The 27109-nt window shown below is 56.1% G+C and overlaps 6 protein-coding genes across 7 annotated transcripts; all 6 read right to left on the reverse strand.

Annotated features, from left to right (window-relative positions):
* Positions 1-1257: 1257 nt before the first annotated feature.
* On the reverse strand, positions 1258-2051 carry HBQ1 (hemoglobin subunit theta 1). Its single transcript, XM_060647915.3, has 3 exons — positions 1913-2051; positions 1560-1764; positions 1258-1472 (listed from the first exon to the last, which is right to left on the reverse strand). Exons 1-3 carry the CDS (start codon positions 2005-2007, stop codon positions 1344-1346), a joined length of 429 nt encoding a protein of 142 aa, XP_060503898.1. The 5' UTR covers positions 2008-2051; the 3' UTR covers positions 1258-1343.
* A 1878-nt stretch (positions 2052-3929) lies between these two features.
* On the reverse strand, positions 3930-4764 carry LOC144614801 (hemoglobin subunit alpha). The gene is made up of 3 exons (XM_078440397.2): positions 4615-4764; positions 4295-4499; positions 3930-4153 (listed from the first exon to the last, which is right to left on the reverse strand). The coding sequence occupies exons 1-3, from the start codon at positions 4707-4709 to the stop codon at positions 4025-4027; spliced, it is 429 nt and encodes a 142-aa protein (XP_078296523.1). The 5' UTR covers positions 4710-4764; the 3' UTR covers positions 3930-4024.
* Positions 4765-8409: 3645 nt separating this feature from the next.
* On the reverse strand, positions 8410-9249 carry LOC144614802 (hemoglobin subunit alpha-like). The gene is made up of 3 exons (XM_078440404.1): positions 9099-9249; positions 8779-8983; positions 8410-8632 (listed from the first exon to the last, which is right to left on the reverse strand). The coding sequence occupies exons 1-3, from the start codon at positions 9191-9193 to the stop codon at positions 8504-8506; spliced, it is 429 nt and encodes a 142-aa protein (XP_078296530.1). The 5' UTR covers positions 9194-9249; the 3' UTR covers positions 8410-8503.
* A 1577-nt stretch (positions 9250-10826) lies between these two features.
* Positions 10827-11775, reverse strand: HBM (hemoglobin subunit mu). 2 transcript variants are annotated; one of them, XM_060627222.2, is made up of 3 exons: positions 11487-11775; positions 11121-11304; positions 10827-11020 (listed from the first exon to the last, which is right to left on the reverse strand). In XM_060627222.2, the coding sequence occupies exons 1-3, from the start codon at positions 11576-11578 to the stop codon at positions 10892-10894; spliced, it is 405 nt and encodes a 134-aa protein (XP_060483205.1). In that variant the 5' UTR covers positions 11579-11775; the 3' UTR covers positions 10827-10891. The 2 variants fall into 2 exon arrangements, with proteins under 2 accessions (XP_060483205.1, XP_060483204.1); XM_060627221.2 differs by having other exon boundaries at positions 11121-11325; positions 11487-11764.
* A 522-nt stretch (positions 11776-12297) lies between these two features.
* On the reverse strand, positions 12298-13851 carry LOC132676175 (hemoglobin subunit zeta). Its single transcript, XM_078439894.1, has 3 exons — positions 13655-13851; positions 12664-12868; positions 12298-12507 (listed from the first exon to the last, which is right to left on the reverse strand). Exons 1-3 carry the CDS (start codon positions 13747-13749, stop codon positions 12379-12381), a joined length of 429 nt encoding a protein of 142 aa, XP_078296020.1. The 5' UTR covers positions 13750-13851; the 3' UTR covers positions 12298-12378.
* Positions 13852-21791: 7940 nt separating this feature from the next.
* On the reverse strand, positions 21792-23383 carry LOC144614755 (hemoglobin subunit zeta). Its single transcript, XM_078439895.1, has 3 exons — positions 23167-23383; positions 22176-22380; positions 21792-22016 (listed from the first exon to the last, which is right to left on the reverse strand). Exons 1-3 carry the CDS (start codon positions 23259-23261, stop codon positions 21888-21890), a joined length of 429 nt encoding a protein of 142 aa, XP_078296021.1. The 5' UTR covers positions 23262-23383; the 3' UTR covers positions 21792-21887.
* Between the last annotated feature and the right edge of the window lie 3726 nt (positions 23384-27109).

Raw genomic sequence — 27109 nt, forward strand, 5'->3', positions numbered from 1 at the left:
AAATACCTCAGGACCCAGGTAGTTTAGGTGCTGTGATAACCTCTCCCTCTCTGAGTCCTCGCCTTTACTTGGTTTCTGGCCAGAAGGTTCCTTATCCTCTTCTTTTCTCTTTGATGCTTTTAGGACTATTTAATTTGGATGTCTGACTGGTTCAGTCAATAGAGCATATGACACTTGATCTCAGGGTTGTAAGTTGAAACCCCACATTGGGTATAGAGCTTTATTTTTCATTATTTTTTATTTTTTTAATGTTTGTTTGTTATTGAGAGACAGAGGCAGAGCATGAGCATGGGAGGGGCAGAGAGAGGGGGAGACACAATCTGAAGCAGGCTCCAGGCTCCCAGCTATCAGCACAGAGCCCGACGCGGGGCTGAAACTCACGAACTGTGAGATCATGACCTGAGCCGAAGTCGGTGGCTCAACCAACTGAGACACCCAGGCGCCCCTGGGTATAGAGCTTTAAAACAAAAACAAAAACAAAAAAACCCATTGAAACCATTTGTCCAGTATCTGTAGTTAGCTGAAGTGAAACTGTGGCCTCTGTTCCCAGGTTGGAAATGCCTGCTCAGAGCAGTCCGTGTTGGAGCACTGACAAGGCCCACAACCCTGAAGGAGGAGCTGAGTGTGTCTGGAAGAAGTGTCCCGCTCTCCCCTCCACCCCCCCAGATACAGACGGAAAAAATGGGCAAGTAATTTCAGTGCATAAGATGAACTAAAAGTCGTCTACAGATCTCCAGAGGAAGGCTTCTGTGGGCTAATCTGATGACGGATACCACAGCAGGGAAATAGGGACGGACACAAGTGGGCAGTTCACCGGTGCTGGGGCAGGACCCGCCTCCTCCCACCAGGTCCAGAGTCTGGAGGAGGGGCTTTCCTGCCGGGGCCCCCCCGAGGCTCCCGGGACCCCCAGGCCCCCAGGCCCCTCCAGCAGCACACGGGTCGGGATCTGCGCAGGTTCTGCCGGCAGGGGGCGCCGCTCCCTCACGTTCCCAGAGGCCGGGACGGGCCGCGGTTCTGGTTGGGTCAGGGGCCACGCGGCGGGGCCAGGCCGGCTCGCCTGCACCTGGAAGGAGTCCGGGCCTCGCCCGCTGAGGGTGGGGGCGACCTAAACCTTCCCTCGATCGCCCAGGGCGCCCAGCGGGCAGGCGGGGGCGCGCCCGGGTCTAACGACGGTGGGGTGCGACTCCGGCGTCTCCGAGACCCCCCCCCCCCCCACTCCGCAGACCCGCGCACGCCCCCAGAGAGAACACAAGCATGCAGGCTGAGGCTTTCTTGCGGGGACTTTACTCAAACTCTGGAACTCGCGGGAGGGGCGGCTGGGCGGCGGGCGCCCCTCTCCGAGTTTAGCCGTAGCTGGAGGCCAGCGTCGAGATCACGTGGCTCAGAAACTTTTCCAGCGAGGCGTGCATGGCCGGGCTGAAGTCTCCAGGGTAGTGCCGGGCGAGGGTCACCAGCAGGCAGTGGCCCAGGAGCTGCGGAGAGAGGCAGTCCCGCCCGGGGCCGTCCTTCTCCACCCCCTTTCTCGGCGACCGCTGACCCAGCGCTGGCCCGGTGCTCACCTTGAAGTTGACGGGGTCCACGCGCAGCTGGCGCACGTGCAGGTCGCTCAGAGCCCACAGGGCGGTAGGCAGGTCGTCCAGGTGGGCCACGGCCCGCGTCAGCGCGTCGGCCACCTTCTGGCCGTGGGCCTTGACCTGGGCGGAGCCGGGGGTCAGGTCCAAGTGGGGGAAGTAGGTCTTGGTGGTCGGGAAGGCCAGGAAGGTCCTGCGGGAGGAATGGCTAGTGAGGTGCGATCCGAGGGCGAGGGTGGGGGGGGGGGAGGCTTGGGGAGGAAGGGCGCCAGGAGCGGCGGGGGACGGCATCCGCGGGGCAGGCGCCAAGGCGGGGAGCCGGAGGGGCGCCGGGCCCGCACCTCTCCAGGGCCTCGGTCGCGTAGACCCCAACGTTGCTCCCCAGCTTCGTCCACAGCGCGCGCACTGCCGCCCTCTCCGCGGCGGACAGCACCATCGCGGGTCCGGCGTTGAGCGGCGAGCGCTCCGCGCCGGATGGCAGCACGGACGCGATTGGTGCGTCCCCGCGGCCTCCAGGGGGCGCCACGCCGCGGCCGCGCCCCGCTTCTGCTCGTAGAATAGTCCCGAGGGGTCCCGGGCCCCGGTGCTGAGGGGTCCCAGAGTCTGGGACCTGCCCTATTGCCATGAACCCCGCGGCCCCATTTTTGTACTGTTTATTATATGGAAACTAATAATTTGTTATTATTATCATCAGGGGACACTGAATTTTATTCTCCCTCCCTTCCTCCCCAGCCTATTATGACATCCCTCTGAGTCTGTTTTCGCACTGATTGTAAAAAAGGAACATAAAAATGTCCTCTTCCCAAGGTTGCTGTGAGAATTAAGCAGATAACAACTGTCAAGCTCATGGCATATGTTCCTTTCAGGGCAGTAAAACATTTATTAAGTTCCTCCACTGTATCTCAGTGATGATACCTGCCAGGCGCCACTCTACGCATTAAAAATTTTTTTTTTTTGGAAAATTCATATAACATAAAATTTACCGTAGTAGCCATTTTAAAGTGTACAATTCAGTGTCTTTAACCACATTCACACAATGTTGTGCAACCACAACTATCTAGTTCTTGAACTTCATCATCCGAAATGGAAACTTGGTGCCCATTAGCAGTCGCTCCACAACCCTTCCCCTCAGTCCCTGGCAGCCACCAGTCTGCTCTCTGTCTCTATGGATTTGCCTATTCTGGATATTTCCTCTATGTGGAATCACACACTATATATTCTTTTGTGGCTGGCTTCTTTCATTTAGCATGTTTTCGCTCACGTTGTAGCCTGTGTCAGTGCTTCATAGCTCTTAATGGCGGAATAATATTCCACTGTATGGATAGACTACCCTTGATTCCTCCATTCATCCCCTTATGGACATTTGGGTTGTTTCCACCTTTAGCCCCGGCCCTCATTTTTCCCTAATAATAAAAGAAGGAGACTGCCTCTTACTGGGAGCTCACACTGTGCCACCAGCTCTGTTAAAAGTAGCACAAACTGAGGCAGAGACCTGCCATATCATTTTCCAAGGATGACTCTTAGGGAAGAAAGGACACTGCTGTTAGTTGGGGGCTCAGGCCTGGATGGCTGCCAGGACCAGACCCCTAAGCACTAGCGGCTTGGCGTGGGTGGGGGGGGGGGGAAGAGTGTGAGAGTGCAGGCTCCCAGGCCCTGGCTTTTCTCTTTGCTGCCCTGCCAGGGGGAGTCGGTGGGCCTCAGGAGTGCCAGCCTCTGGGCATTGAAGTAAATGCTGAGCTGGGCCCAAAACCAGGCCTCTGGATCCATGGTGCCCCAGGCCATCATCATCTGCAGAGTGAATGTCCTGGAAGTGACACCAGTGACAGAGATGCCTCCAGGAAATTGCCCGCCACCTGCCATTGCACCGTTTGCCTGCCACAATGTCCTCGGGATTGCATGTGTGTTTTGTAAGCGCTTGACGGGTGTGGGGGCACTGCGGGGGACTCTGAGGAGCGCAACTTCCGGTCTTCCCCACCGCCCAACTTCAGGAAGAGCCGCGGAGAGCTCAGAGGTCCAGGCTGGAGGCCCACCAGCTCTCAGCCCAAGTGTGTGCCATAAAACGTAAAGATGGAAAATCAGTTCATCATTTGAGCAAATCCGAGCTCCAATGGAAAGGTCTGAAGTGAAACGCAGGAAATGGCACTCATTCCAGAGAGAGGGACGGGGGTGGCCCGCAAATCCTGCACTGGCAGCAGGTCCGGCCCCACTCCCCTCCCCTTCCGTCACCTCCCGCGGAGTCAGAGAGGTCGCTGGTACCAGTGGAGGAGAATCACCGCTCCCCCACCCCCACCCCAACCTCATCCCCCTCCATGACATGACACGAAGGCCAGCGACAAAGAAGACAGAGGTGGACAGAGGTTGCAGCCCACTCAGACTTTATTCAAAGATCAGGAAGTTCGGGTGCCCAGAGCCCAAGAGGCCCCGGGCCCTCAGGACGATCGCCCCGGCTTCACTCAACGGTATTTGGAGGTCAGCACGGTGCTCACAGCGCTGAAGAACTTGTCCAGGGAGGCGTGGACGGCGGGGGTGAATTCCTCGGGGTGGTGGCAGGCCAGGGTCACCAGCAGGCAGTGGCTCAGGAACTGCGGGGAGGGGGGACGTCAGGGGGCGTCGGCGGACGCGGCTGCCCGCACTCCACCTTCTGGAACCCAAGGGACTCTACCCTCCTGCCAGCAGGGTCCGACGAGCCCTCCACCGCAGATGTCCCCCAGCCCGGTGCTCACCTTGAAGTTGACGGGGTCCACACGCAGCTTGTACGCGTGCAGGTCGCTCAGATCCGACAGGGCGTTAGGCAGGTCGTTTATGTGGGCCACGGCCTTCGTCAGCGCGTCGGCCACCTTCTGGCCGTGGGCCTGGACCTGGGCGGAGCCGTGGCTCAGGTCGAAGTGGGGGAAGTAGGTCTTGGTGGTGGGGAAGGAGCAGAAGGTCCTGCCGGGAGGAAGAGGTGGGCGAGCCACGGTTAGGCGGGGCGGCCAGGACAAGGACCGCGAGGGGTCGCTGAGCCCGGGTGCCGGGTGCCCACAGGGGCAAGTTGGGTGCTCACCTCTCCAGGGCCTCTGCGCCATATTCGCCAGCATGGGACCCAATCTTACCCCAGCAGGCCTTGACGTTGTTCTTGTCGGCGGAAGACAGCACCATGGTTGGTTCTGATCTGTGTCGGGACCAGAAGGTGCGGGGCCGCGAGGGCGCGGAGCCTTTATGCCCGGGGCGCGCGGGGCGCGCCTGCCCGGGCTGCGCTCATTGGCTGGCGCGGGGCCGACTCGGCCGGACGGCAGGGGGCGCCAGCGAGCGGCCAGCGCCAGCCTGGCGCGGTGGGGGCTTTGCTCCAGGCTTTGTAGAGGGTTCGGGTGTTTTCCTCCCATCCGCCTCTTCACGGCCATGGCAGTGGTATCGTAGACCCCAGTTAGTGAGGGTCGGTTTGCTGAGGTGGCTCGATGCCCGTTATTCCAACACGTGAGCTCAGTGACACCCTTCAGGGTCCCCGAGCACCCCTATCCCCAGGCTGTGCTCTCCTGAGGATCGGAAGGGAGTAGTCAGTTTGTGCCACCTACCCTGATCTAGGCTTGGCACTCCCCGGACATGTATTAACTTGGGCGGAATCAGTGAAAGAACGGGCGGTTAGTCGTGGAAAGAAAGGCCTGTCCTAGCCCGGGGCGGAAAGAGATGTGCACACAAGGGGGTCCTTCCTCACATGTACTCGAGAATTCCCACCCAATAGCCCTTCTGCTCCCCTCAGACTTGGTTCTCCCAACCCCCTTTCTTTACACAAATAGCCATCGACTGCCACTGAGTGCCGATCGCAGAAGGAACCAAGGGGCAGAGTTTGCAGGGCTGGGTAGGAGAGTTCCAGGCTCAAGCTCCTTCCTCCAGGGTGGTGGCTGCTGCACCCCAGGTCGGGGACTCACAGAGGCAGGCCTCTCCTATCTGAGACCTTGCGTGAACGAATGTCTCTCTCCCCCACCGTTCTGGGTCACGATGACACATCCAGTGCTGTAAACTGTGCCTGACACAAGACTCATGAGGCAAATAGTAGTTGAGTTGATAAATAAAGCGAATGGCTGGACAAGACCTGAGTTTCCAGCCTAGTTAGGGACAGTGACCAAATCATCACACAAGTACACATACAGTGGAAAACCTTGTTAAAGGACCCAAGGAAGCATGGAGAGAGTGGATGAGGCTTTCAAGGATATCAGGGTTAGTCTGGGGATCATGGTGGGCTTCCCTGAGGAAGTAAGACTGGAAGATGAGTCAGTAATAGGCAGAGTAGAGTTCAGGGGGAGCTACCCATCACTTGGTGGAGGGGAAGGGGAGAGAAGGCCTCTGTGGCCGCAGAATGGGGGTGGGAGATGTGGGGATGATAAAGCTGGTCAGACCCCACAGCATGGGGCAGGGGAGGAGCTTCCAGTGGGGTGGTAGGAAGGGGCAGGAACTCCAGCTGGTGACAAGTCCCTCGGGCTAGTAGGTGGTGTGATGGGCACGATGAGGCAGAACATCAGAGCTTGGCGAGGGGAAAAGGGAGGGAGGGGCCACCGCTACGTCCTTTCTTGGGAAGAAGACTTCCCTTTGGGGACGGGTGGGGGGGCACCACCCTCTGCCCCCATCCCTCTCCTAGGGCCCTCCCGCAAGACCTTCCCTGTGTGCCCGGGAGGAAGTAATGGTCAAACTGACTGGGAAGAAAGAAGCTCTGGACAACTCTCAGCAATTCCCCCTTCTGCTCCACCTCCTGGTGTCTGTTCCTCTAATTTTGTTCACACAGGACTCTCCCCCTAGCTCAGTCCGCTTTCCCTTCCTACCTCCACGCTTTTCCCGATTCTGTCAGAGCCAGAGGCCCTCTCCTGGCCCACCAAAAAGGATAAGACACTGGGGGCTTAGAGGCATACAAGACCCACCTCCCAGGCCAGGGACAATCCCCCCTTCTTCATCTTGTTCCAATCCCTCTGCCACTGAGTCCTTTTAAGGCAAGACTGAGGAACATATCTCAGCTAATGGCTTACATTCTTAACATGGTCAGAGCTCCCACATATATATAAAAGGGAGAAACAAATGACTAATGGGAACAATGGACAAAGGATATTAACGGGAAATTAACAGAAATGTAGAAATGACCGGGCGCCTGGATGGCTCAGTTTGTTGAGCCACCAACTCTTTATTTCAGCTCAGGTCATGATCTCATGTTGCATGGGATTAAGCTCCATGTCAGGCTTTGCTCTGATGGCAAGGAGCCTGCTTGGGATTCTCTGTCTCCCCCTCTCTCTCCTCCTCCTCCACCCACACCCACACCCAAACACACACACACACACACACACACACACACACACACACACACACACTGTTTCTCTCTCACTCTCTGTCTCAAAATAAATAAATAGGCATTAAAATAAAGAAATGGAGAAATGGCCAATAAATCTGTGACATGAGAAAGAGCTGGATACACTGCTGGAAGAGATGTAGTGGAGACACAGTTCCATGAGAAAAGCAGGTTGCAGAAAAATATCTAGGGTATGACGATATTTTTAACCAAAAAGAAGAGTGTAGTCATAGATGTAGCTGTGTCCCCTCAGCACAGGATAGAAGCCAGTGGGCTCAGTCCCAAACTGATAACTGTGTTACTTCTGCAGAGGTGTGGGACAGGGCACAGCGACTCTCTTTCCCAACTTTGAATAACACAAAAATGGTGTGTGTGGGTGTGCACGCGCGCGTGGCTTGTGTGTGAAAGCATGGGCGAATTTTAGTTTATTTGTTTATAGTAGGCTCCATGCCCAGCACAGAGCCCAACAGGGGGCTTGAACTCACAACCACGACACTGAGATCAAGACCTGAGCTGAGATAAAGAGTTCGACGCTCCATCTACTGAGCTACCCAGGTGCCCCCTTAGTTTACTTCTTAAGTGTTTTCTATATTTAAGTAAAAGTGAATTGGGCTCCGGGGTGAAGGAAGGGTGTGCAGTGCAGGAGGAGAGGCAACCCCCACTGTCCAGAGTGGGGAGCAAGGGGCTCTGTCACTGTCCTGAGACAACCCAGGACTGCGCGCTGCCCTGAGCTCAGACTGGGCTGGAGGCCCTGGTGGGGTCCCTAAGATGGTTGCAGAGCCCAGGTGGGGTGTGCGAAGTTGAGCCCAGGGCTTCAGCACTGCCGCCAGGGGACTTTCCAAATGTTGTTCACAGCACCGAGGCAGAACTTCTGGGAGGCCCCAGGAGCCTTGGGAGTTTGAATAGGGGGAGCGATGAGCTGGGGGACACATGGCTGCACAACAGTGAGATGTTAGTGTGCCTCACAACCTGCAGGACAAGGGAGCAAGGCGCTCTGCTAAAGGGCTTCCCCAAGTGAACCTTGACCATTCCCCCAGCTCATTACCCCACTCTTCTTCCCCGACTCTACCCCACCCCCGCCATCCCCCGGAGGGTTACTGTGACCCAGGAAAGGTGGGAGGGGCTGCAACCCCCTTTCCAGCCCACCTTCCCTCTGATAGGAAGGAGGTGGGAATCTCAGAGAAACTGTCCAGCGCCCGCATTTGCACCAGGAGTGCTGTGTTTTTGTGGTTTGTTTTGATCTAGACTGTTTAATGGGTGTTAGACTTCAAAAGAAGGTGGCAATCTTAAGACTCCCCTACCTCTCACCCCAGAGAGGGACCCTTGGAAGTCTGGCCCTTCCCAGGCCTGAACAGGGTTCAGCACATTCCTGGAAGCATCAGCCTTACTCCCCTGCCCTCTCCCTCCGAAGTCAGAGAGGTCCCTGGTACCAGTGGAGGAGAATCACCGCTCCCCCACCCCCACCCCCACCCCCAACCTCACCCCCCTCCACGACAAGACACGAAGGCCAGCCACAAAGAAGACAGAGGCTGCAGCCCACTCAGACTTTATTCAAAGATCAGGAAGTTCGGGTGCCCAGAGCCCAAGAGGCCCCGGGCCCTCAGGACGATCGCCCCGGCTTCACTCAACGGTATTTGGAGGTCAGCACGGTGCTCACAGCGCTGAAGAACTTGTCCAGGGAGGCGTGGACGGCGGGGGTGAATTCCTCAGGGTGGTGGCAGGCCAGGGTCACCAGCAGGCAGTGGCTCAGGAACTGCGGGGAGGGGGGACGTCAGGGGGCGTCGGCGGACGCGACGCGGCTGCCCGCACTCCACCTTCTGGAACCCAAGGGACTCTACCCTCCTGCCAGCAGGGTCCGATGAGCCCTCCACCGCAGATGTCCCCCAGCCCGGTGCTCACCTTGAAGTTGACGGGGTCCACACGCAGCTTGTACGCGTGCAGGTCGCTCAGATCCGACAGGGCGTTAGGCAGGTCGTCTATGTGGGCCACGGCCTTCGTCAGCGCGTCGGCCACCTTCTGGCCGTGGGCCTGGACCTGGGCGGAGCCGTGGCTCAGGTCGAAGTGGGGGAAGTAGGTCTTGGTGGTGGGGAAGGAGCAGAAGGTCCTGCCGGGAGGAAGAGGTGGGCGAGCCACGGTTAGGCGGGGCGGCCAGGACAAGGACCGCGAGGGGTCGCTGAGCCCGGGTGCCGGGTGCCCACAGGGGCAAGTTGGGTGCTCACCTCTCCAGGGCCTCTGCGCCATATTCGCCAGCATGGGACCCAATCTTACCCCAGCAGGCCTTGACGTTGTTCTTGTCGGCGGAAGACAGCACCATGGTTGGTTCTGATCTGTGTCGGGACCAGAAGGTGCGGGGCCGCGAGGGCGCGGAGCCTTTATGCCCGGGGCGCGCGGGGCGCGCCTGCCCGGGCTGCGCTCATTGGCTGGCGCGGGGCCAGAAGGTGCGCTGGGCCGGCGGCAGCCCTCCCTCTCCCGGTTCCGCGCAGGCCGAGGTGCCTTCTCCAATGCCCCCGTGATTCTGGGAAGCCTACACAGGTTCCCCACCCATCTGTCGCGCACCCACGTTCCGCCCCGACCTGGGCTGTTTGCCGGTCGGGAAGGCGAGCGCGGCTATTTTCTAAAGTAAAACGAGCTGCTTTCGCCCCAGACTTTCCCGAGGACCAAGGGCTGTAGATTGTCCGTGTTAACGTGAAGGTGAAGGAGATAATGAGAGTTGACACCCTCCAAGCCCTCCTGTCGCCACTGGTGGGCCGGCGCTCCTAGGCAGCGCGGGGTTAACAGGTGAAGGCACGGACGGTGGATGGGGGTGGGTAGTTCGGCTTAGGCTCCAGCACCCGTCGGACGTGAGTGTGGACTGCCACTGGGGCTCAGGGCTCTGTGCAGTGCTCCCCGCACCCGCCGAGACTGCTATCTGGGGAACCTTCCTCATTCCGAGTTGGGAGAGTTTCCAGGGTCCCTGGCCTTATTCCCTGGTCCACCAAGGTTCTGAGCAGAGAGCTAAGATTCCTGCCCTGTTGCTGCTGAGGGGAGAGATTGACCCTGGCGGGCGGGGGTGGGGAGAGCAGGCGAGGAACGGCTTGGCTGGGAGATTTGCAGATACTGAAAGGCATAGGTGGGGCTGGATGGCCAAGTGCCTGCCAGGCACTGAGCCTGCCTTATGATCTTTTAAATTATTTCAAAAGACCCAGCGAGGTAGGGCTTTTTGTTGGTCGTTTGCTCTGTTTGCTTTTACATTGATGCGTTAGGCTCCTACTGCCCAGGGACATGTCCAGTGTCACAGAGCTTATCCTGTGAACTGGGTCGGAACCCTGCTGTGTGTGCCTGACTGTGGCCATCGGGACATCCCACCCCAGTCTCCCACCCCACGAATTTCAGAGAAAGGACCCAACTTGGCCAGGGCAAGGTTTGCTGCAGATTGAGAGTCGTGGGGAGGGGAGGAGGCGCCGGGGGTCAGAGGAGGCCTGGCCCCTAAGTCTGTTTGACCTCAGGCCGGAAACCTGACCCTTGGGCCTGGTGCCCATGTTTGTCTGCAAAAGAGCTGCGAATTCTGAATTCTGGCTCCCAGCTCCCAGTGGGAGGGTTGGAGGAAGAATGAAGGAGTGAGTGCGGGAGTGGGTGAGTGCAGACGTGCTTTGGAGCTGGGTGAGAACTGCTCCCAAAGACCCCTGTCATCCTGGCACCCACTCTGCCCCTCCCGTTTCCTCGGCAGAGGAGGGCAATTGTTCTGTTCAAGCCTTTAGGGGTCCACATCCTGCCCAAGATCCAGCACCCTCAGCCCAGCAACCGCCCTCATTTCAGAGTTTGGAGAGATCCAAGGACCGGCTCCTGGGCCCCTGGTTCTTGGTCCGCAAGGGTTCGTGATGGCGCCCTAAGATTCCAGGAGTCTGCGCGGGACCCAGAGCTTCTGCCCAGCTTCTCGGCCCACCTGCTCCCCAAAGAACACACACGGGCAGGGTCTGGCCATTTGAGGCCTGTTTATTGACACGCACAGACCTAAGCCGGTGGGGCAGGGGACTCATCGGTACTTCTCAGTCAGCACCGTGGCTACTTCGGTCAAGAACTTGTCCCACGCCGCCTGCATCTGCACGGTGAACTCGCCCTGCAGGTGGGAAGCCAGAACCACCTGGAAACACTGGATCAGCAGCTGTGGGAGGAGGGGCGGGTGAGAGGGGGTCTGCTGCAGCCACTTTCTCCTTTAACCCAACCCCGGGGCGCCCACTCTACCGCGGCGGGGGCGGGCTCACAGGGAAGTTGGCGGGGTCCACGCGTAGCACTTGCGCGTGCAGGTCGGCGAGCGGGCTCAGGGCGGCGCGCAGGTGGTCGATGTGTTGCACGGCCACGCCCACCGCCTCGAGCACGCGTTGTCCGTGGGTCAGCAGCTGAGCCTCGTCGGGGCAGACGCCCAGGTGCTTGAAGTAGATCTTGGTGCTGGGATAGACCGTGAAGAGCCTGGTGGAGCCGGTCGGTGAGTGAGGGTGGCCGCGCGGGGTCCTTCCGGCGCCGGCAGCTCCCAGACACCCGGAACCCCAGCCTGGCCCGCCCCTCTGACTCGGGGCCCCCAACCCCTGTGTCCGCCTCCCTGTGACCCTGGAAACCCCGCCTCAACCCACCTGAGCAACAGCTCCGCCCCGAAGGCCGCCTCGTGGCCGGCGATCAGGTCCCAGACCTGCGCTACGTGGGCGCGCTCTTGGGCGCTGAGCATGGCGCCGGCCGGGCGTGCGCTCGCCGCCCCACCCGCCGCTCCCGCCTCCTTATAGCAGCCCCCACGCCTGCCAGGCGCCCCACCCGCCCTTATCTGCGGGACCCTCGGCCAGCTCGGGCAAATGCCTCCAGCCCAGGTCCCGATCGATCGCTGCAGAGGCCACGGCCTGGGGCGGGCGGGGCCGGGGGTTACCGGCAGCGACTCACGCCGCTGTGTGTGTGCGCGTGCTTTTGCTGCAGACTTGCGCGAAATCGGGAGTGCCTCCCCTGCGGGCAGCGTCAGAGCCTCTGCAGGAGGGAGCCAGTGGAGGGATTGAGAGAAAGAGCGCTGGGCAGGGACGCTTCTTTTCCGCTAGGGACACGGGAAGCGTATCGTGGGTCCCCGCAGTGCGGGACCTATAGTGTCAGGCTTTGAGGAAAAGCCCCCTGAGTGCCGACACGCACGCGACACGCTGAGGAAAGCGACGATCTTTGGGCGATTTGGGAAGCAGGACAGGAGCAAACGCACCTCGGACCCCGGAGAACCAGCCTGGGGCCGATCTACTCTCTCCCGATTCTGGGGTCCGCAGGCGCAGGGATCGAGCCACAGCGCCCTCGGGGTGGCCTCCAGGCCGGTGGTGACACTGGGGTCCACCGCGTTCCTGTGGCTTACGCTTTCTATGCCTCACTTTCTCCCCTCCTTCGGCCAATACTGAGAACGCAGGACCCATTCCATCCGCATCCATTTATTGGGGGGAAAATTAAGGGAAGTTGCAGGGGCAGGGGTGGGGTCGCAGCCGGCCCCCGGCCTGGCGGCGGCGCTCAGCGGTACTTCTCGGTCAGGACGCAGGACACGATGGACAGGAACTTGTCCCAGGCGGTATGGGCGTCGGCCGTGAAGTCAGCGGGGAAGTGCGAGGCCACCGTGACCAGCAGACAGTGGGACAGGAGCTGGGGGGCCCGGAGGGCGGCTCAGCGCGAGGACGCGGCGCTCTGCGGGTGCTCTGGGGTGGGCGGAGCACCTTCGGCGCCGAGACCCCGCCCCGCCCCCGCCCCCTCCCCCCCCCCCCGCCTCGTCCCCGCCAGGACCCCGGCCCCCGCGCGCACCTTGAAGTTGACCGGGTCCACGCGCAGAACGTAGGCGTGCATCTCACTCAGCTTGGACAGGGCGCCCGCGATGTTGTCGATGCTCTTGACCGCATCGCCCAGGGCGGCCGCCACCTTGGCGCCGTGCGTGCGCAGGTGCGCGGAGCCCGGGCGCAGGTCGAAGTGCGGGAAGTAGGTCTTGGTCTGGGGGTAGCTGGCGAAGAGCCTGCGGGAGGGCGGGACCTGAGCATTGGAGGAACGTGGGCCCCCGCCCACCTCTCTACGACCCCTGCGTCCTTCTCTGAGCTTGAGGACCCAAGTGCCACCTCACCACCGCCCTGGGGCCTTCCAGCTCAGCGGGTGCACCACCTCCTGAGGTGTGCTGTGCTCTGACTGCTGCCCCTCCCCCAAGCTGCACCCCATGGTCCCAAGGCCTTCTGCCTCCACACCCTCCCAGCACCCAGGCTCGCCCCTGCTCCCCACCTCAGCCCTCTTCCAGGGTCTCCTTGCTCCCAGCTGGCCCTGCACACCCACTGTAGGCCTCCAGCCCGTTTTCACCTCTGCTCCGGCCACAAAAACCTCCTTCCCAACCCCTGACCGGGCTCCTGCTGCACCTGCCCTCTGCCAGAAATAATGCCACCTGCAGGCACATTGCAAGGGAGATCTCTTAGGGAAACCACCCGGGACCACCTGGCCCCAGGATTAGAGACCCTGGTGCTTGTAGATGCTTGACTGCCTCCTTAGGCATGTCAGGTGTTGGGGGAAACGCATCCACACCCCTCTGGTGAGATGCTGGGCCTGTGCTTGTTCAGGACTCAGTGAGCATAGGGTCAATCAGAAGGCTGTGCAATTCATCTGCCCACCTCACTGCCCCCTTTCTCAGAGAACCCGCACCTCGCTGACCCCTCCTTAGGGACCCTTTCCGCAGAGAACCCTCTCCTCACTGGCCCCTGTCCTCACCAACTCCACACTGTCACCTACGGGGCTCCACCCCAGCCCATCTGGCACTCACCTCTCCAGGGCCTGGGTGCCAATGGCATCCGCCTGAGTGGAGACCTTGGCCCACATGGACAGGATGATGGTCTTCTCAGCCTTGGTCAGAGACATGGTGGTGGCTGAGCTGGAGCCGGGTGTGCCCAGGACTGGCCTCTGTGTGCTCACCCCCCGGGATCCCTTTATATACACAGAGCCGGGGTGGGGGCCAGGCTGTGGCCATTGGTCTGGAGAGGGGAGAGGGCTGTGGGGGTGGGGTCTCTTATCAGGCCCAGTGAGGATGGGTGGTCACCAGTCCCTGGTGGGACTGGTGGGGTGAAGAAGGGCTAACATTCCCCCCTCCCCGCACTGGGCCACAGCCTGAGTCCAGGTTCCAGGGAGGTCGGGGCCCAGTCCAGTGACTGACCTCTATAATCATGGTCGCTGAGTTCCCTGTCCTTGTGATATTAGGATGATCTAGAAGGTAGCAGCCTTTCACAGAAGCACTCTCTCCTCCTTTTATTTAAGCTTCTGTAGCATCACCTTACAGATGAGTGAATGGAGGTCCACAGAGGGAAACTGAGGCCAGGTGTCACAGGGTGTGAGTGACAGTCTTGGCTTCAGATGCTCTTGCCTCTGTGTATAGTGCCTTCCTCACCTGGATAAGGTTCTTCTCCCCCACAGGCCAAGTCCCTCAGCAGCTCGACTGGGGGGATTCTCCAAGCTGGGCACCCAGGCTGGGAGGAGGCTAGACTCTTCACACAGAGTCTGGGGTCACCCGAGCCTACAATCCTACCTGTCACTTTCCCGTCACAGCCTGTACTATTTACACCTCTTTGCCTCTTACCTTATTCCATTTCCCCTCTCTACCATAAGGCAACCATTTTAATGTACTTAATATGTGCCTTTAGTTAGTATGTGTTCTTGCAAAGGGTGAATGTATTTTGAGTTAAATTATAGCTAGGGGCATCTGGGCGGCTCAGTCGGTTAATCGTCCCACTTCGGCTGAGGCCCACAGTGCACCGTTCAAGCCCCTGTGAGGGAAAGTGTGACAGGAAGAGCCACTGAGGAAGCTCAGCGCGCCCTCCCCCCACCCCCTGCGAAACTCCTTGCTCATCCAAAGATGGCAAGGTCCAGGATGGCCCAGCTCAGCTGCCACCTCACAGCACATAATGGTTTTAGTGACATGTACTCAGTGTGGGAGCCCAGTGAGAACATGGGCGCAAGCAAACAAAAGAGAAAAACCGTAACTCTCATCCCACAGGGGAAGAGTTTTTACCAGTTTGGTGCGATTGTGTCCAGCCCTTTCTTGTATTTAAAACACATGATCAGATGGTATGTCCTGCTTTTTTCCCCTTCCTATTAAAAATTCCTGTATTTCAAAAAAAGGTGTGCTTATGAGGAAATGTTTATTATGTTAAACTTTTAAAATCAAGTTATAATTTAACTTTTAAAAAACGTCTTTATTTATTTTTGAGAGAGAGAGAGAGCGCACAAGCTGGAGAGGGGCAGAGAGAGAGGGAGACAGAATCAGAAGAAGGCTCCAGGCTCTGAGCTGTCCACACAGAGCCCGATGTGGGGCTCGAACTCATGAACCATGAGACCATAACTTGAGCCAAAGTCGGACACTCAACTGACTGAGCCACCCAGGCGCCCCAGGAGAGAGAATCTTAAGCAGGCTCCACACCCAGGTGCCCCTTTAAAGAGTTAATTGAAAAATTAAACTTGGGGCACTTGGCTGGCTCAGTTGGTAGAGTGTGAGACTCTTGATCTCGGGGTCGTGAGTTCAAGTGCCACATTGGATGTAGAGATCACTTCAAAATCATAAGAGGCGCTTGGGTGGCTCAGTCGGTGGAGTGCCTGACTCCTGATTTCGGCTCAGGTCACGGTCTAATGGTTTGTGAATTCGAGCCCCAAGTGGGGCTCTGTGCTGTCAGTGCAGAGCCTTTTTGGGATTCTCCCTCCGTCTCTCTCTGCTCCTCCCCTGCTTATCTCTCTCTCTCTCTCCTTCTTTCTCTCTCCAAAAAAATGTTCTCTTCTCACCTGCTTGTCTTCAGAGATAACCCTTTAATTATTTTCCTAGGGCTCTGCGATAAGTTACGAACATGCATATAAGGGGCGCCTGGCGGCTCAGCTGAGAGCATGCGATGCTTCATCTCGGGTCCTGAGTTTAGACCCCACACTGGGCATAGAGATTCCTAGTGTGTGCGCACGTGCGTGCAATAACCCAACCTGTGAGAACTCACGTGGGGGGAGGTTCTCCCTGTTCCCAAGTCCAGGGCTGCCAGGGTCCTCCCCTCCAGCTCTAGAGGGGGGCAGTTAGCATCTGTCCTCGAAGGGATCCTAAAAGCCACCCTTCCTGTTCGTAAAACAATACGTGGTTCTTGAGACCTTTTGAAGGAGTCTACAGACTATGGAGGTGAATAGACATCACAGTATCTTGACACTAACGTTTTAGGGTTGTTTTCCTTGCTTAGCCGAACTCCCTCGAAATTACATCTTTACGTCCTACAACTCAGCAGGGGTGTACCTGTCACAGCTCTGGGTGAATTTGAACCAGTCACCTGGGAAGCCTTGACCTATGATTCCAAAAGTCGCCATTTGAGGCTCCCTGTGGGTGCCCTTGCTGGCTGGGTGCTATCACTGTCACTAAGCAAGTCTGAAGTTCAGCAGAAGTGATTTCCCTGTCCACGTCTTGACAGAAGATGGGGACGGTATTCGGGCCCAAATCTGGGGTGAGGAAGGGACCCACAGGAGACTGCCAGCCCCTTACCTTGGAAACTCCTCCCAGGAGAGGGTCTCCAGCGAAATGGAGGCTGGGGAGAGGATTGGAGGAACTCTCAGTGTGCCAGGCCTGGGACGGAATCAGCCTTGATTCAAAACTGGTCTTAGGCTTCCAGCCCTGACCTCCTTCCAACCTTGAATCCCCAGAGGCTCAGGCAGAGGCAGGGACTGCAGATGAGACCAGCCCTTGACCCAAGAGAGCATTGCTGAGAGGAGCAGGGGAGAAGCCAGGGAGGGCCTGAGGGCAGAGCACAGGGACTCTTCCCTAGTCCCCAGGGCATCCACAGAATCCCCTCCTCCTGCGGGCTGGGGCCTCGGTTGCCCAAGCCCGTCCCAGACACACCTCCCAGTCTTTACCTGAGTGGTGAGTGAAGCTGGGAGTACACTTTGCCCCCCCACATTTTCTACCCTTCCTTTCTTCTTTTGGATAGGCTTGTGTCCTCAGCCCTCAAACTTGTGCTGCAGCCCCCATCCTGTCCTCCTCTCTGCCAGCCCTCCGTCCACCTCATGGCCTTAACTTCCATCTGTGACCTGGGACTCCTGCTGGCATCCGTGCACATGTCCTTTCTGAGCTCAGAGTTGCACCCAGGCAGTGTTTCGCAGCCTCACCCGTGCATCTCGCATGAGGCCCTGATCTTCCCTCAAAGCCTCTTCCTCCCTGCTCCTGCCCTTCCCCGGGGCCTGGTGACAAGCAGCACCATCCTCTCTTCCCAAAGCTCGGGCCAGAAACCACAGTCCTCTTGGACGCTCCTCTCTCATCCCTCAAAACTGCTGTGGTCTCTGATCCTCTGCGAGCGAGCTGAAGTCTCCTGCCCCCATCCCGCTCCCTGCCATCCCAGCCCTGCTCCCCACTTTCTGTCCTCCTCAGTCCCGCCTGGGGCCCCTCCCCGGAAGGCCCTTCCCCAATTTTGTCACTCCCTTAAGTGTCGCCTTACTAATAGGCCCAAATTGACCACCCCGTTTAAAATTGCAACCCCCCACCCCTGCCTGTGCACTATCTTGCCTGATCTACTTTTTTCCCCCTCAGAAAGAAAGTTTTTATTTGTTTTTCAGTGGACTATGAGATCAGGAAGGCAGAGAATTTTTGTTTTCGTTTTGTTTCCTGGTCTACTCCAAGCTTCTTAAACAACCAGGACTTCCCAGAGCAAGCTCCCCAAAAGTACTTGAGTGCATTAATGGTCCTCAACCCCCTGAGCTGTTGGCCCTGCCTCCCGGATGCAGAGCCCAGGGCTGGGAGCAGCAGAAACGCTCGGCCACTACCTGCCCGATGGTGGACGAGGAGGCTGGCTTCCTGTCTTCATGGAGCTGACAACACACTCGAGGCTTCAGATCCACCAGAACAGATGGGCACTGGTTTTTTGGAATGTGAAGGATCCCTGGTGTCATCCGGGGCCTTGGGGTAGCCGAGGCCCAGAGTGGAGGAGAGGTTGGCCACAGTCACAAAGCCCATTGGAGGCGGGGTGAGGGCCTCAGGAGACTCCTCAGATTCACGTCTCTCCCTGGGCATCTCCGAGGCTGATGCCAAAGACCCGGCTCCTGGCAGACAGGCACGTGAGACCACACCTCGTGTCCCACACCCACGCTCCTGGGCAGGAGTCCTGAGTCAGAGTCCTCCCTGGAGAAGGGGGTCCCAACTTGGGCTCCTCCTCCAGGGCAGAGTCTCTCCTGCACCGAGAACCCTAGACCCTAATGTCAGGCAAGTAGCAGGAGCAACCTCAGGCAGGCTCCTGAAACCCCCCAGAAGCTCCGTGCTCTCTTCATGGATTACATTTGACCACCTATCCCAGGCCAGGCCAGCTTTAACTGCTGGAGACACAGCAGGGGACACCCAGAAATGCCTCCTCTCTGGAACTGATGTTCTGGTCTAGAAGGTCTGCAAGACAGAGTGAGTGCAGGAGGTGAGCACAGCAGTGAGAAAGAGTAAAGACCCCGGTACCTGGGCTGTTGCTGCAAAGCCCGCGTTTCTCCTCGGACTGTGAGCTTGAGACAAAGAGGAACCCCGTGTGAACACAGAGAAGCCACGGGAATGCCCAACACCCCCATCCTGGCTGCTGAGGGCGACTGCTGCTTTGGCAACGGTGGCTCCAGCCTCCTTTTGCTCTTCTCACCTTCTAGAGAGGAATTATTAAGATACTAGATCCTAGGGCTACTCCCACCTCTTGGCAGCATCCAATCCGGGGCAAAGTCCTGCTTCCTCGAGCCCAAGTTGCTAAATGCCGGCCCCACAGAACCACAGTTCCCTGTGGTGGGCGGCCTCCTCCGTGGCAACGAGTTGACAAAGCCAACTCTGACTACAGGAGTGTTCCCAGTGGTCTCTTTGGCTGGATGGCATTGACCGTAGAAAGAAAATGACAGCAAAGCATGGCGGGTAGTGCTGAGAGGGGTTGCAGTTGTAGATGAGGTGGCCTGGGGAGACGTCACTGAGGTGGCAAATGTAAGCAAGTATTGAGTAGTTCAGAGAGTAATTCATGCGACATTCAGGGGAAGAGTGCGCAGCACATAGAGGGGGTTGGCAAGCCCAAAGGCCCTGAGAGGGGGCTGTGCCTCCATTGTTCAAGAGAAGCCAGGAGGCCGGTGGCTGGGCAGAGTGAGGGTGACAGGAGCAGTATTGAGCTCAGATCTTACAGTATCCCTCAGGTCCCCTTAAAAAATTGTTTTTAATGTTTATTCTTAAAGGAGAGCAAGACAGAGTGTGAGTGGGGGAGGGGCAGAGAGAGAGAGACAGAGAGAGAGAGAGAGAGAGAGAGAGAGAGAGAGAGAGAGAGAGAGGAGAGAGAGACAGAATCTGAAGCAGGCTCCAGGCTCCGAGCTGTCAGAACAGAGCCCGACTCGGGGCTCGAACTCACAAACTGCGAGATCATGACCTGAGCCGAAGTCAGATGCTCAACCGACTGAGCCACCCAGGCTCCCCTTTAGGTCCCCTTCATATCCCAGTGTGTCCCAGTATGGAACGATGGTCCCCTTCACTGTCACCACTGGGGTCCCACAGTTGTGAACATTTGCCATGTTTGCATTATCAGCACATGTAGGAATATATCCGGGTGTGCTTTCCATTTCTTCCAAAAATATGGAATTGTGTGGCAGTCCTCCTGAAGCTCTGTGTCTACACTTCAGCATGCATCTCCTAGACTAAGGTTTTCCTGCATAAATACCCACAGGTTTATCGCCTATCTAAGTGAATTAACATTCTTTCGCATCACATGTCCTCGCTCATCACCAAAATTTGTTCAATCTTTCAAATTTAGATCTGACCCAGGCTCACACATAGCTTTCAGTTGTCTCTTTATTCTCTTATTCCAGAAACTTTCCACCCCACACCCACCTTTTCTCCATATCAGTGACTTTTTGGATAGTCCAGACAAGCTGTCTTACAGAATGTTCTACATTTTGCATTGGTTTGATGGTTTTACTTGAAGTTTTGTGGGGTTTTTTTTGTTTTTATTTTTTGTTTTTTTAAGACCGTGCCTTTATCCACGCATTTCCTGTGCACTGGAAGTCAGATCTAAAGGCTTGGTTAGAGTCGGGTTAAAAATTATTGGCAATGGAAAGGGTGAAACACAACCCGATTTAAAAATGGACAAAGGACTTTAATAGATTTTTCTCTAAAAAAAAGAGACACAGAAAGCACATGAGAAGATGCTCAACCTCATTACTCGTTAGAGGAACGAAACTGAAAACCACAGGGAAGTAGCGCTTCACACTCAACGGGATACGTACTATTGAAAAAACCAGGAACAAGGATCGGTGAGGCAGTGGAGACACCGGCGCGTCACGCACTGTGGCTGGAAACATGGGTTGGAGCAGCTGCCGTGGAAAACGAGCAGGGTTTTTCAAGTTGTCATTTTTTGCTTTTTTTAATTCTATTTTTGGTGATGTAAAAGATTTACATGATTGAAAAGTAAAACCATCCAGAGAGTTAGCCTTGGGGGAGCCCCTCCACCCCTTCTTTATGTCCATCCGTGTTATTATTTGTAATCATTTCCACTTTATCCTTGAAGGATTTCCTTTTGCAAAACTAAGCAAACACAAGGGGCGCCTAGCTGGCTCAGTCAGTAGAGCGTGTGACTCTTGATCTCGGGGTCCCGAGTTCAAGTCCCATGCAGGGCATAGCACTTACTTAAAAAAAAAAAAAAAAAAAAAAAAAAAAAAGAGCAAATGCACACAAACTTATAAACACAAGTGCACACACAGGAGCTATGATCGTAATCATACATGTGTGTCAAAATGTACACATACTCACACCTGTGAGTACACACAAATGCACACACACATTTGTATCTCCTCTCACTGTGTTTCTTTTTTTTTTAAAGTAAACTCTATGTCCAGTGTGGGACTCCAACACACCACCCAGAGGTCACGAGTCACATGCTCTGCAGACTGAGCCACCCAGGCTCCCCCTCCTCTCCTTTCTTACAGAAAAACAGAAAAGCCACCATGATACACGCGTGCGCGCGCGCGCGCACACACACACACACACACACACACACACACACACACACCCACTTCTGCTTCTTTCTTTTTTCTTTTCCTTTTTACCTGATAAATCCTGGACATCACAGCCACTATTACAAATTGTCTTCATTCTTTTTTTCAGGTCACAGTTCTCTGCTGTGTGAGCTTTCATGCTACATTCAGTCAATGCCTGATGATGGACTGGGGTTTTCTAGTGCTGAGAAAACTAAGCTTGTGTAGTCTCTGTGGTAGAAGGGACTGCATTGTAGAAGGGACCATCAGTACAGTGTGGTCAAAGTCTGGATATCAGTGAGGTTTCATTTTTAGTAGTGTTAATTTGTATTTCTCTAATAATGAGCAAAATGATTTTTTCCTTTCTGTGAGCTGTGATCTCACTGAATATCACATCTGTATCTGGGACTAGACTGTCAGTTCCATGGGGCAGGGGGCTTTGCTTTTTCTAGCTGTTGTATTAGAGTCTACAAAAATGCTTGGGCATCCTGTGCATCAAAAATGTGTGTGTGTGTGTGTGTGTGTGTGTGTGTGTGTGTGTGTGTGTGTTTAGTGGAAGGGTGGAAGAATAAATGAGGGACTAGGTACACTCATTACTCCTTTCTTGCTAAGATCAAGCATAAACTAGGAAATAGGATAAATCCCAGAGGAATCCCATGGTGCGCCCCAGCAGAGTCAGTGGGGCCAGGTGGGCTTAGCGCTGACCCCAGAAATAAAGGCCGAGGGGTGCACTTTCTGTCACCCCATCCGGACCCCGAGTGTCCTAGGCCCACACACCACGCCCCCGGAGTGCCCTCTGCGGTCGGAGAGACCCTCGGGTTAGTGCGCAGTGTTCCCGCAGCCCTCCAGGTGTCCCTGTGCCTCCCCGCCACCCCCCTCCACCTCTGCCGCCCCCTTGATGGCCCCAGTGACAAGAGGCGAGGTGGGCGTGCATTCGTTTATTGGCGTCTCGGGGAAGCTAGAGGGTTTGGAGAAGCCTGGAGCCGCGGAGAGGTCGCAGCCGGCCCCCGGCCTGGCGGCGGCGCTCAGCGGTACTTCTCGGTCAGGACGCAGGACACGATGGACAGGAACTTGTCCCAGGCGGTATGGGCGTCGGCCGTGAAGTCAGCGGGGAAGTGCGAGGCCACCGTGACCAGCAGACAGTGGGACAGGAGCTGGGGGGCCCGGAGGGCGGCTCAGCGCGAGGACTCGGTGCTCTGCGGGTGCTCTGGGGTGGGCGGAGCACCTTCGGCGCCGAGACCCCGCCCCGCCCCCGCCCCCTCCCCCCCCCCCCCCCGCCTCGTCCCCGCCAGGACCCCGGCCCCCGCGCGCACCTTGAAGTTGACCGGGTCCACGCGCAGAACGTAGGCGTGCATCTCACTCAGCTTGGACAGGGCGCCCGCGATGTTGTCGATGCTCTTGACCGCATCGCCCAGGGCGGCCGCCACCTTGGCGCCGTGCGTGCGCAGGTGCGCGGAGCCCGGGCGCAGGTCGAAGTGCGGGAAGTAGGTCTTGGTCTGGGGGTAGCTGGCGAAGAGCCTGCGGGAGGGCGGGACCTGAGCATTGGAGGAACCTGGGCCCCCGTCCACCTCTCTACGACCCCTGCGTCCTTCTCTGAGCTTGAGGACCCAAGTGCCACCTCACCACCGCCCTGGGGCCTTCCAGCTCAGCGGGTGCACCACCTCCTGAGGTGTGCTGTGCTCTGACTGCTGCCCCTCCCCCAAGCTGCACCCCATGGTCCCAAGGCCTTCTGCCTCCACACCCTCCCAGCACCCAGGCTCGCCCCTGCTCCCCACCTCAGCCCTCTTCCAGGGTCTCCTTGCTCCCAGCTGGCCCTGCACACCCACTGTAGGCCTCCAGCCCGTTTTCACCTCTGCTCCGGCCACAAAAACCTCCTTCCCAACCCCTGACCGGGCTCCTGCTGTACCTGCCCTCTGCCAGAAATAATGCCACCTGCAGGCACATTGCAAGGGAGATCTCTTAGGGAAACCACCCGGGACCACCTGGCCCCAGGATTAGAGACCCTGGTGCTTGTAGATGCTTGACTGCCTCCTTAGGCATGTCAGGTGTTGGGGGAAACGCATCCACACCCCTCTGGTGAGATGCTGGGCCTGTGCTTGTTCAGGACTCAGTGAGCATAGGGTCAATCAGAAGGCTGTGCAATTCCTCTGCCCACCTCACTGCCCCCTTTCTCAGAGAACCCGCACCTCGCTGACCCCTCCTTAGGGACCCTTTCCGCAGAGAACCCTCTCCTCACTGGCCCCTGTCCTCACCAACTCCACACTGTCACCTACGGGGCTCCACCCCAGCCCATCTGGCACTCACCTCTCCAGGGCCTGGGTGCCAATGGCATCCGCCTGAGTGGAGACCTTGGCCCACATGGACAGGATGATGGTCTTCTCAGCCTTGGTCAGAGACATGGTGGTGGCTGAGCTGGAGCCGGGTGTGCCCAGGACTGGCCTCTGTGTGCTCACCCCCCGGGATCCCTTTATATACACAGAGCCGGGGTGGGGGCCAGGCTGTGGCCATTGGTCTGGAGAGGGGAGAGGGCTGTGGGGGTGGGGTCTCTTATCAGGCCCAGTGAGGATGGGTGGTCACCAGTCCCTGGTGGGACTGGTGGGGTGAGGGGCTATCACTCCACCCTCCCCTTCGGCCTTACAGGGGATGTTGGCCACAGCCTGACCAGAGTCCTGGAGAGATAGGGGCCCAGCCAGCCCAGGAGGCCATGCCTGGGTGTATAGCCCAGCTCTGACCATCCTCTTGCATTTCAGAGTCACAGAATGGGGCAAACCAGAGCCTTAGCTCAACACACTGTCCTTGGGCTGGAGCAGGCCCCATTTCTGCCCGCCGGGCTCCTTAGTGGGATTCTGTGGCTAGCCCAGCCTGGCCACGTGTCAGTCTCCTCTCCCTCCGGCTCTGTGATCCCTGGGTTTCCTCTGACAGAGCAATGGTTTTGTCCACGTGTTGCTGAGGAGAGATGGACTGACCCCCTCTGAAGAGCTGGATGAAGTATCAGATTAATAAAAGAGAATTCTTGTAATCTGTGCTCATAGGGGTTGCCGTCCTGCTCACCATATCATCGTTGTGACATAATGAGGCAAATAGTTGTTTACACTTTATTTTAACATCAAACAAAGTTGACTTTTTTTAGTATACTGCTCTGTGAGTTTTGACATGCGTAAATTCATTCAACCCCCGCCACAATCGGGACATACAAGAGCTCTATCCCCCCCGCAAGAGACTCCCACATGCTGGGGGCCTTTGCCATCTCACCCGCCTTACGCCTGAACTCTGACAACCACTATAATTTTGTCTTTTCAAGAATAACATATGATTGAAGTCTATAGCGCGTTATCTTTTAGGACTGGCTTCTCTTACGCAGCGCGATTCCCTTTATACCTCTCCCGTGTTGTTACGTGTGCCAATAGTTCTATTTATCGCTGAGTCATGCTCTGTGGAATGAACCTGTCACAGTGTGTGCATTCCTTCGCTTAACGAGAGTTTTCCCGCTTTGGGACTATTGCTAAAGCTGCACGAACGTTGTGCGCGGGTGTTCATGTGAGCGCAAGTTTTCATTTCTCTAGGGGATCCTTTATCTAGGAGAGGACTGTCGGCTCATGTGCGAAGTGTGTGTTTCTAAGAAACTGCGAACCTTTTCTAGGGTGGCCGTACCATTTTGCATTGCGGTCGGCCGTGCAGGACGTTCTGGTCGCCACGTTCTGCTGGCCTCTTTACACTGCAGTCGTTCTGACAGGCGTGCGAGGGCGTGGTGATGTGCCTTTACTCCGCGTTTCCCCCGATAACCAGCGACGTGAGGGTCTTCTCATGTGCTTCTCTGCCATCCGTACGTCTTCTTGGTGAAATATCTGTTCTGCTCTTCTGCCCATTTTTACAATAAGCTCTTTGTTTCTTACCGGCGAGCTTTGAGACACACTCTGTAGACATTTGCAGACACGCTGGCTGCAGTCTTTTGTCAGATGCGTGACTAGCGTATATCGTCTCCTAGTCTGTATCTTGTCACTTCAGCCTCTCGATAATGCCGCGTGCAGAGCAAAACTTTTCATTTTGGTGAAGTTCAGGTTACCAAGTTTTTCTTTTATGATTCATGCCTTTAGTGCCACCCCTGAGAGCACTGTGTCTCATTCCAGGCCACGAAGATTTCGTCAATGATTTGTCATCAAAGTTAATAGTGTATATTTCATGTTCGGGTCAGTGATACGTTTGGAGATAAGTTTTTGCGTATGGGTTAGTTTTTGTTCCAGTTTCTTTTGGTAGGTGTGGTTTGCCTCTGAGTTGTTGCCACACCATTTATTGAAAAGACCGTACAGCCCCTACTGGATTTCCTTCTCATAATCCTTTGTGAGAAATAAATCTGCCGTATTTTTCAGGTCTATTTCTGGACTCTATATTCTGTTGCATTTATCTGTGTGTCTATCCTTCACCAAAACCATACTATCTTGATTACTGTTGCTTTATGTTAAGTCTTTTAAAGATTTTTTTATTCTTTATTATTTTTTAAAAGTTTATTTTACTTATTTTGAGAGAGAGAGCATTGGAGGCAGAGAGAGAGAGAGAGACAGAGACAGAGAATCCTAACCAGGCTCCACACTGTCAGCATGGAGCCCGATGTGGCGCTTGAACTCACGAAATGTGAGATAGAGACCTGACCAGAAATCAAGAGTCGGTTGCTTAACTGGCTGAGCCACCCAGGTGTCCCACCTTGTGTTAAGTCTTGAAATTAGATACTTTCCAAAGAATAAGAGAAATACTGACAAACCATGTATCTGATAAGACACTGGTCCAAAGTATTTTTAAAAAATCATACAATTCAACAATAAAAAGATAAAAGAATTTTTAATAGACATTTCTCTAAGGTATACAAATGATCAGTAAGTTCATGAAAAGATGCTCAACATCACTACTCATGAGGGAAATGCAAATCAAAACCAAAAACAGGTTCCACTTCACACCCCCGAGGATGGCTATGATCAGAAAGACGAAATGCCAAGTGTTGACTAGGGTGTGGAATTGGGATCTTTACATGCTGTTGGTAAGAATGTTCCCACATGACCAAACTCACTATTCTACTCCGAGGTACATCCCCAAGAGAAATGAAAACATAAGCTCACACAGGAGCTTGTATGTTCATAGCTACATCATTCGTAGTAGCCAAAAAGTACAAACGACCCAAATGTCCATCAGCTGATGTGGGATAATCCTTGCAAAGAAATAGTGTTCAGTCACAAAAGGGAATGAAGTACCGATACGTGAACGAACCTTGAAAACACACAAGTTGTATGATTCCATTCATATGAAATGTCCAGAACAGGGATATCGATAGAGAAGGAAAGTAGCTTAGGTAGTTTAGACACGGGGAGTTGGAGGGTGTGGCTGCTAGGGTGTGGAGTTTCTTTTGGGGTGATGAAAACATTCTAAAATTGATTGTGGTAATGGTTGCACAATCCTCTGAATATACGAAAACTGCACACCTCTCCTGCTCACAGTCTCTCTCTCTCTCTGTCAAAAAAAAAAAGGCTTTTGAGTTCTCTCACAGTTCCCAGGAATGGCCCTGAAATGGGAGTAAGGGCACGGAAGCAGGAGGCGAGGCTGAGGAAAGGGAAGGGATTTGTGTCTGGGGGAGTGGCCAGCTGTGGTCATGGGGGCCTGTCCACAGGGGCCCTGGGACTCTGCCCAGTACTCACATGTGAGGTCTAGGACTCTGTCGCAGGCCCCCTTCCTCTAATTTCCCTGGCCGTGTTGCTGCCCCCATTGGGCAGTCTCTTGACCCCAGAACTCTGGGGGAAGTCCCAGATTTGGAGGAAACTACCCTTCTCCAATCACCCCCTCGGGGCCTGCTTCCTGCTAGCAGCTTTCACAAGAGCATTTGTTGTTTATTTTTCTGGCTATATAGTTAGTATCTTATCAAGTAATGAGTACTGGGATCCATGAAAGGTAAAGGGGGACCACTAGGACCCAGGCCACAGAGGTCCTGCATGGATGCCTTCCCAGGCTGCCCTAGCAGGGCTCGGGTGCAAGGCTATCCAGGGCCGGACTGGAGAGAGCAGAGGTCCGAATCGCACACCACCCTCACTGGCAGCGTCTCAGAGTCCACATTGGCCTGCCTCATTGGGCTGTTACAGAAATCAGAGCTCATTGTCACTTCCCGGACAATCCGGCAGGTGCCAGCAGCTGGAGGGAGCCGGGGGTAGGCTGGCCCTGCTTTGGGCCTCCGCACCTGTAACAGGATTGGGAGCAGGTGGTCTCTAAG

This window comes from Panthera onca, chromosome E3 (genome assembly GCF_046562875.1).
Source record: "Panthera onca isolate mPanOnc1 chromosome E3, mPanOnc1 haplotype 2, whole genome shotgun sequence".
Lineage (NCBI taxonomy): Eukaryota > Metazoa > Chordata > Mammalia > Carnivora > Felidae > Panthera > Panthera onca.

Bases quoted from the DNA above. Each gene is read 5' to 3' on its own strand.
- HBQ1 (XM_060647915.3), bottom strand. From the start codon at position 2,007: ATGGTGCTGTCCGCCGCGGAGAGGGCGGCAGTGCGCGCGCTGTGGACG. The intron at 1,765-1,912 runs GTGCGGGCCCGG...TTCCTCCCGCAG, and splicing joins GCGACCGAGGCCCTGGAGAG to GACCTTCCTGGCCTTCCCGA. The intron at 1,473-1,559 runs GTGAGCACCGGG...CTCTCTCCGCAG, and splicing joins TGGACCCCGTCAACTTCAAG to CTCCTGGGCCACTGCCTGCT.
- LOC144614801 (XM_078440397.2), bottom strand. From the start codon at position 4,709: ATGGTGCTGTCTTCCGCCGACAAGAACAACGTCAAGGCCTGCTGGGGT. The intron at 4,500-4,614 runs GTGAGCACCCAA...TCCTCCCGGCAG, and splicing joins GGCGCAGAGGCCCTGGAGAG to GACCTTCTGCTCCTTCCCCA. The intron at 4,154-4,294 runs GTGAGCACCGGG...CCCTCCCCGCAG, and splicing joins TGGACCCCGTCAACTTCAAG to TTCCTGAGCCACTGCCTGCT.
- LOC144614802 (XM_078440404.1), bottom strand. From the start codon at position 9,193: ATGGTGCTGTCTTCCGCCGACAAGAACAACGTCAAGGCCTGCTGGGGT. The intron at 8,984-9,098 runs GTGAGCACCCAA...TCCTCCCGGCAG, and splicing joins GGCGCAGAGGCCCTGGAGAG to GACCTTCTGCTCCTTCCCCA. The intron at 8,633-8,778 runs GTGAGCACCGGG...CCCTCCCCGCAG, and splicing joins TGGACCCCGTCAACTTCAAG to TTCCTGAGCCACTGCCTGCT.
- HBM (XM_060627221.2), bottom strand. From the start codon at position 11,578: ATGCTCAGCGCCCAAGAGCGCGCCCACGTAGCGCAGGTCTGGGACCTG. The intron at 11,326-11,486 runs GTGGGTTGAGGC...CGGCTCCACCAG, and splicing joins GGGGCGGAGCTGTTGCTCAG to GCTCTTCACGGTCTATCCCA. The intron at 11,021-11,120 runs GTGAGCCCGCCC...CTCCTCCCACAG, and splicing joins TGGACCCCGCCAACTTCCCT to CTGCTGATCCAGTGTTTCCA.
- LOC132676175 (XM_078439894.1), bottom strand. From the start codon at position 13,749: ATGTCTCTGACCAAGGCTGAGAAGACCATCATCCTGTCCATGTGGGCC. The intron at 12,869-13,654 runs GTGAGTGCCAGA...GCCCTCCCGCAG, and splicing joins GGCACCCAGGCCCTGGAGAG to GCTCTTCGCCAGCTACCCCC. The intron at 12,508-12,663 runs GTGCGCGCGGGG...CGGGCCCCCCAG, and splicing joins TGGACCCGGTCAACTTCAAG to CTCCTGTCCCACTGTCTGCT.
- LOC144614755 (XM_078439895.1), bottom strand. From the start codon at position 23,261: ATGTCTCTGACCAAGGCTGAGAAGACCATCATCCTGTCCATGTGGGCC. The intron at 22,381-23,166 runs GTGAGTGCCAGA...GCCCTCCCGCAG, and splicing joins GGCACCCAGGCCCTGGAGAG to GCTCTTCGCCAGCTACCCCC. The intron at 22,017-22,175 runs GTGCGCGCGGGG...CGGGCCCCCCAG, and splicing joins TGGACCCGGTCAACTTCAAG to CTCCTGTCCCACTGTCTGCT.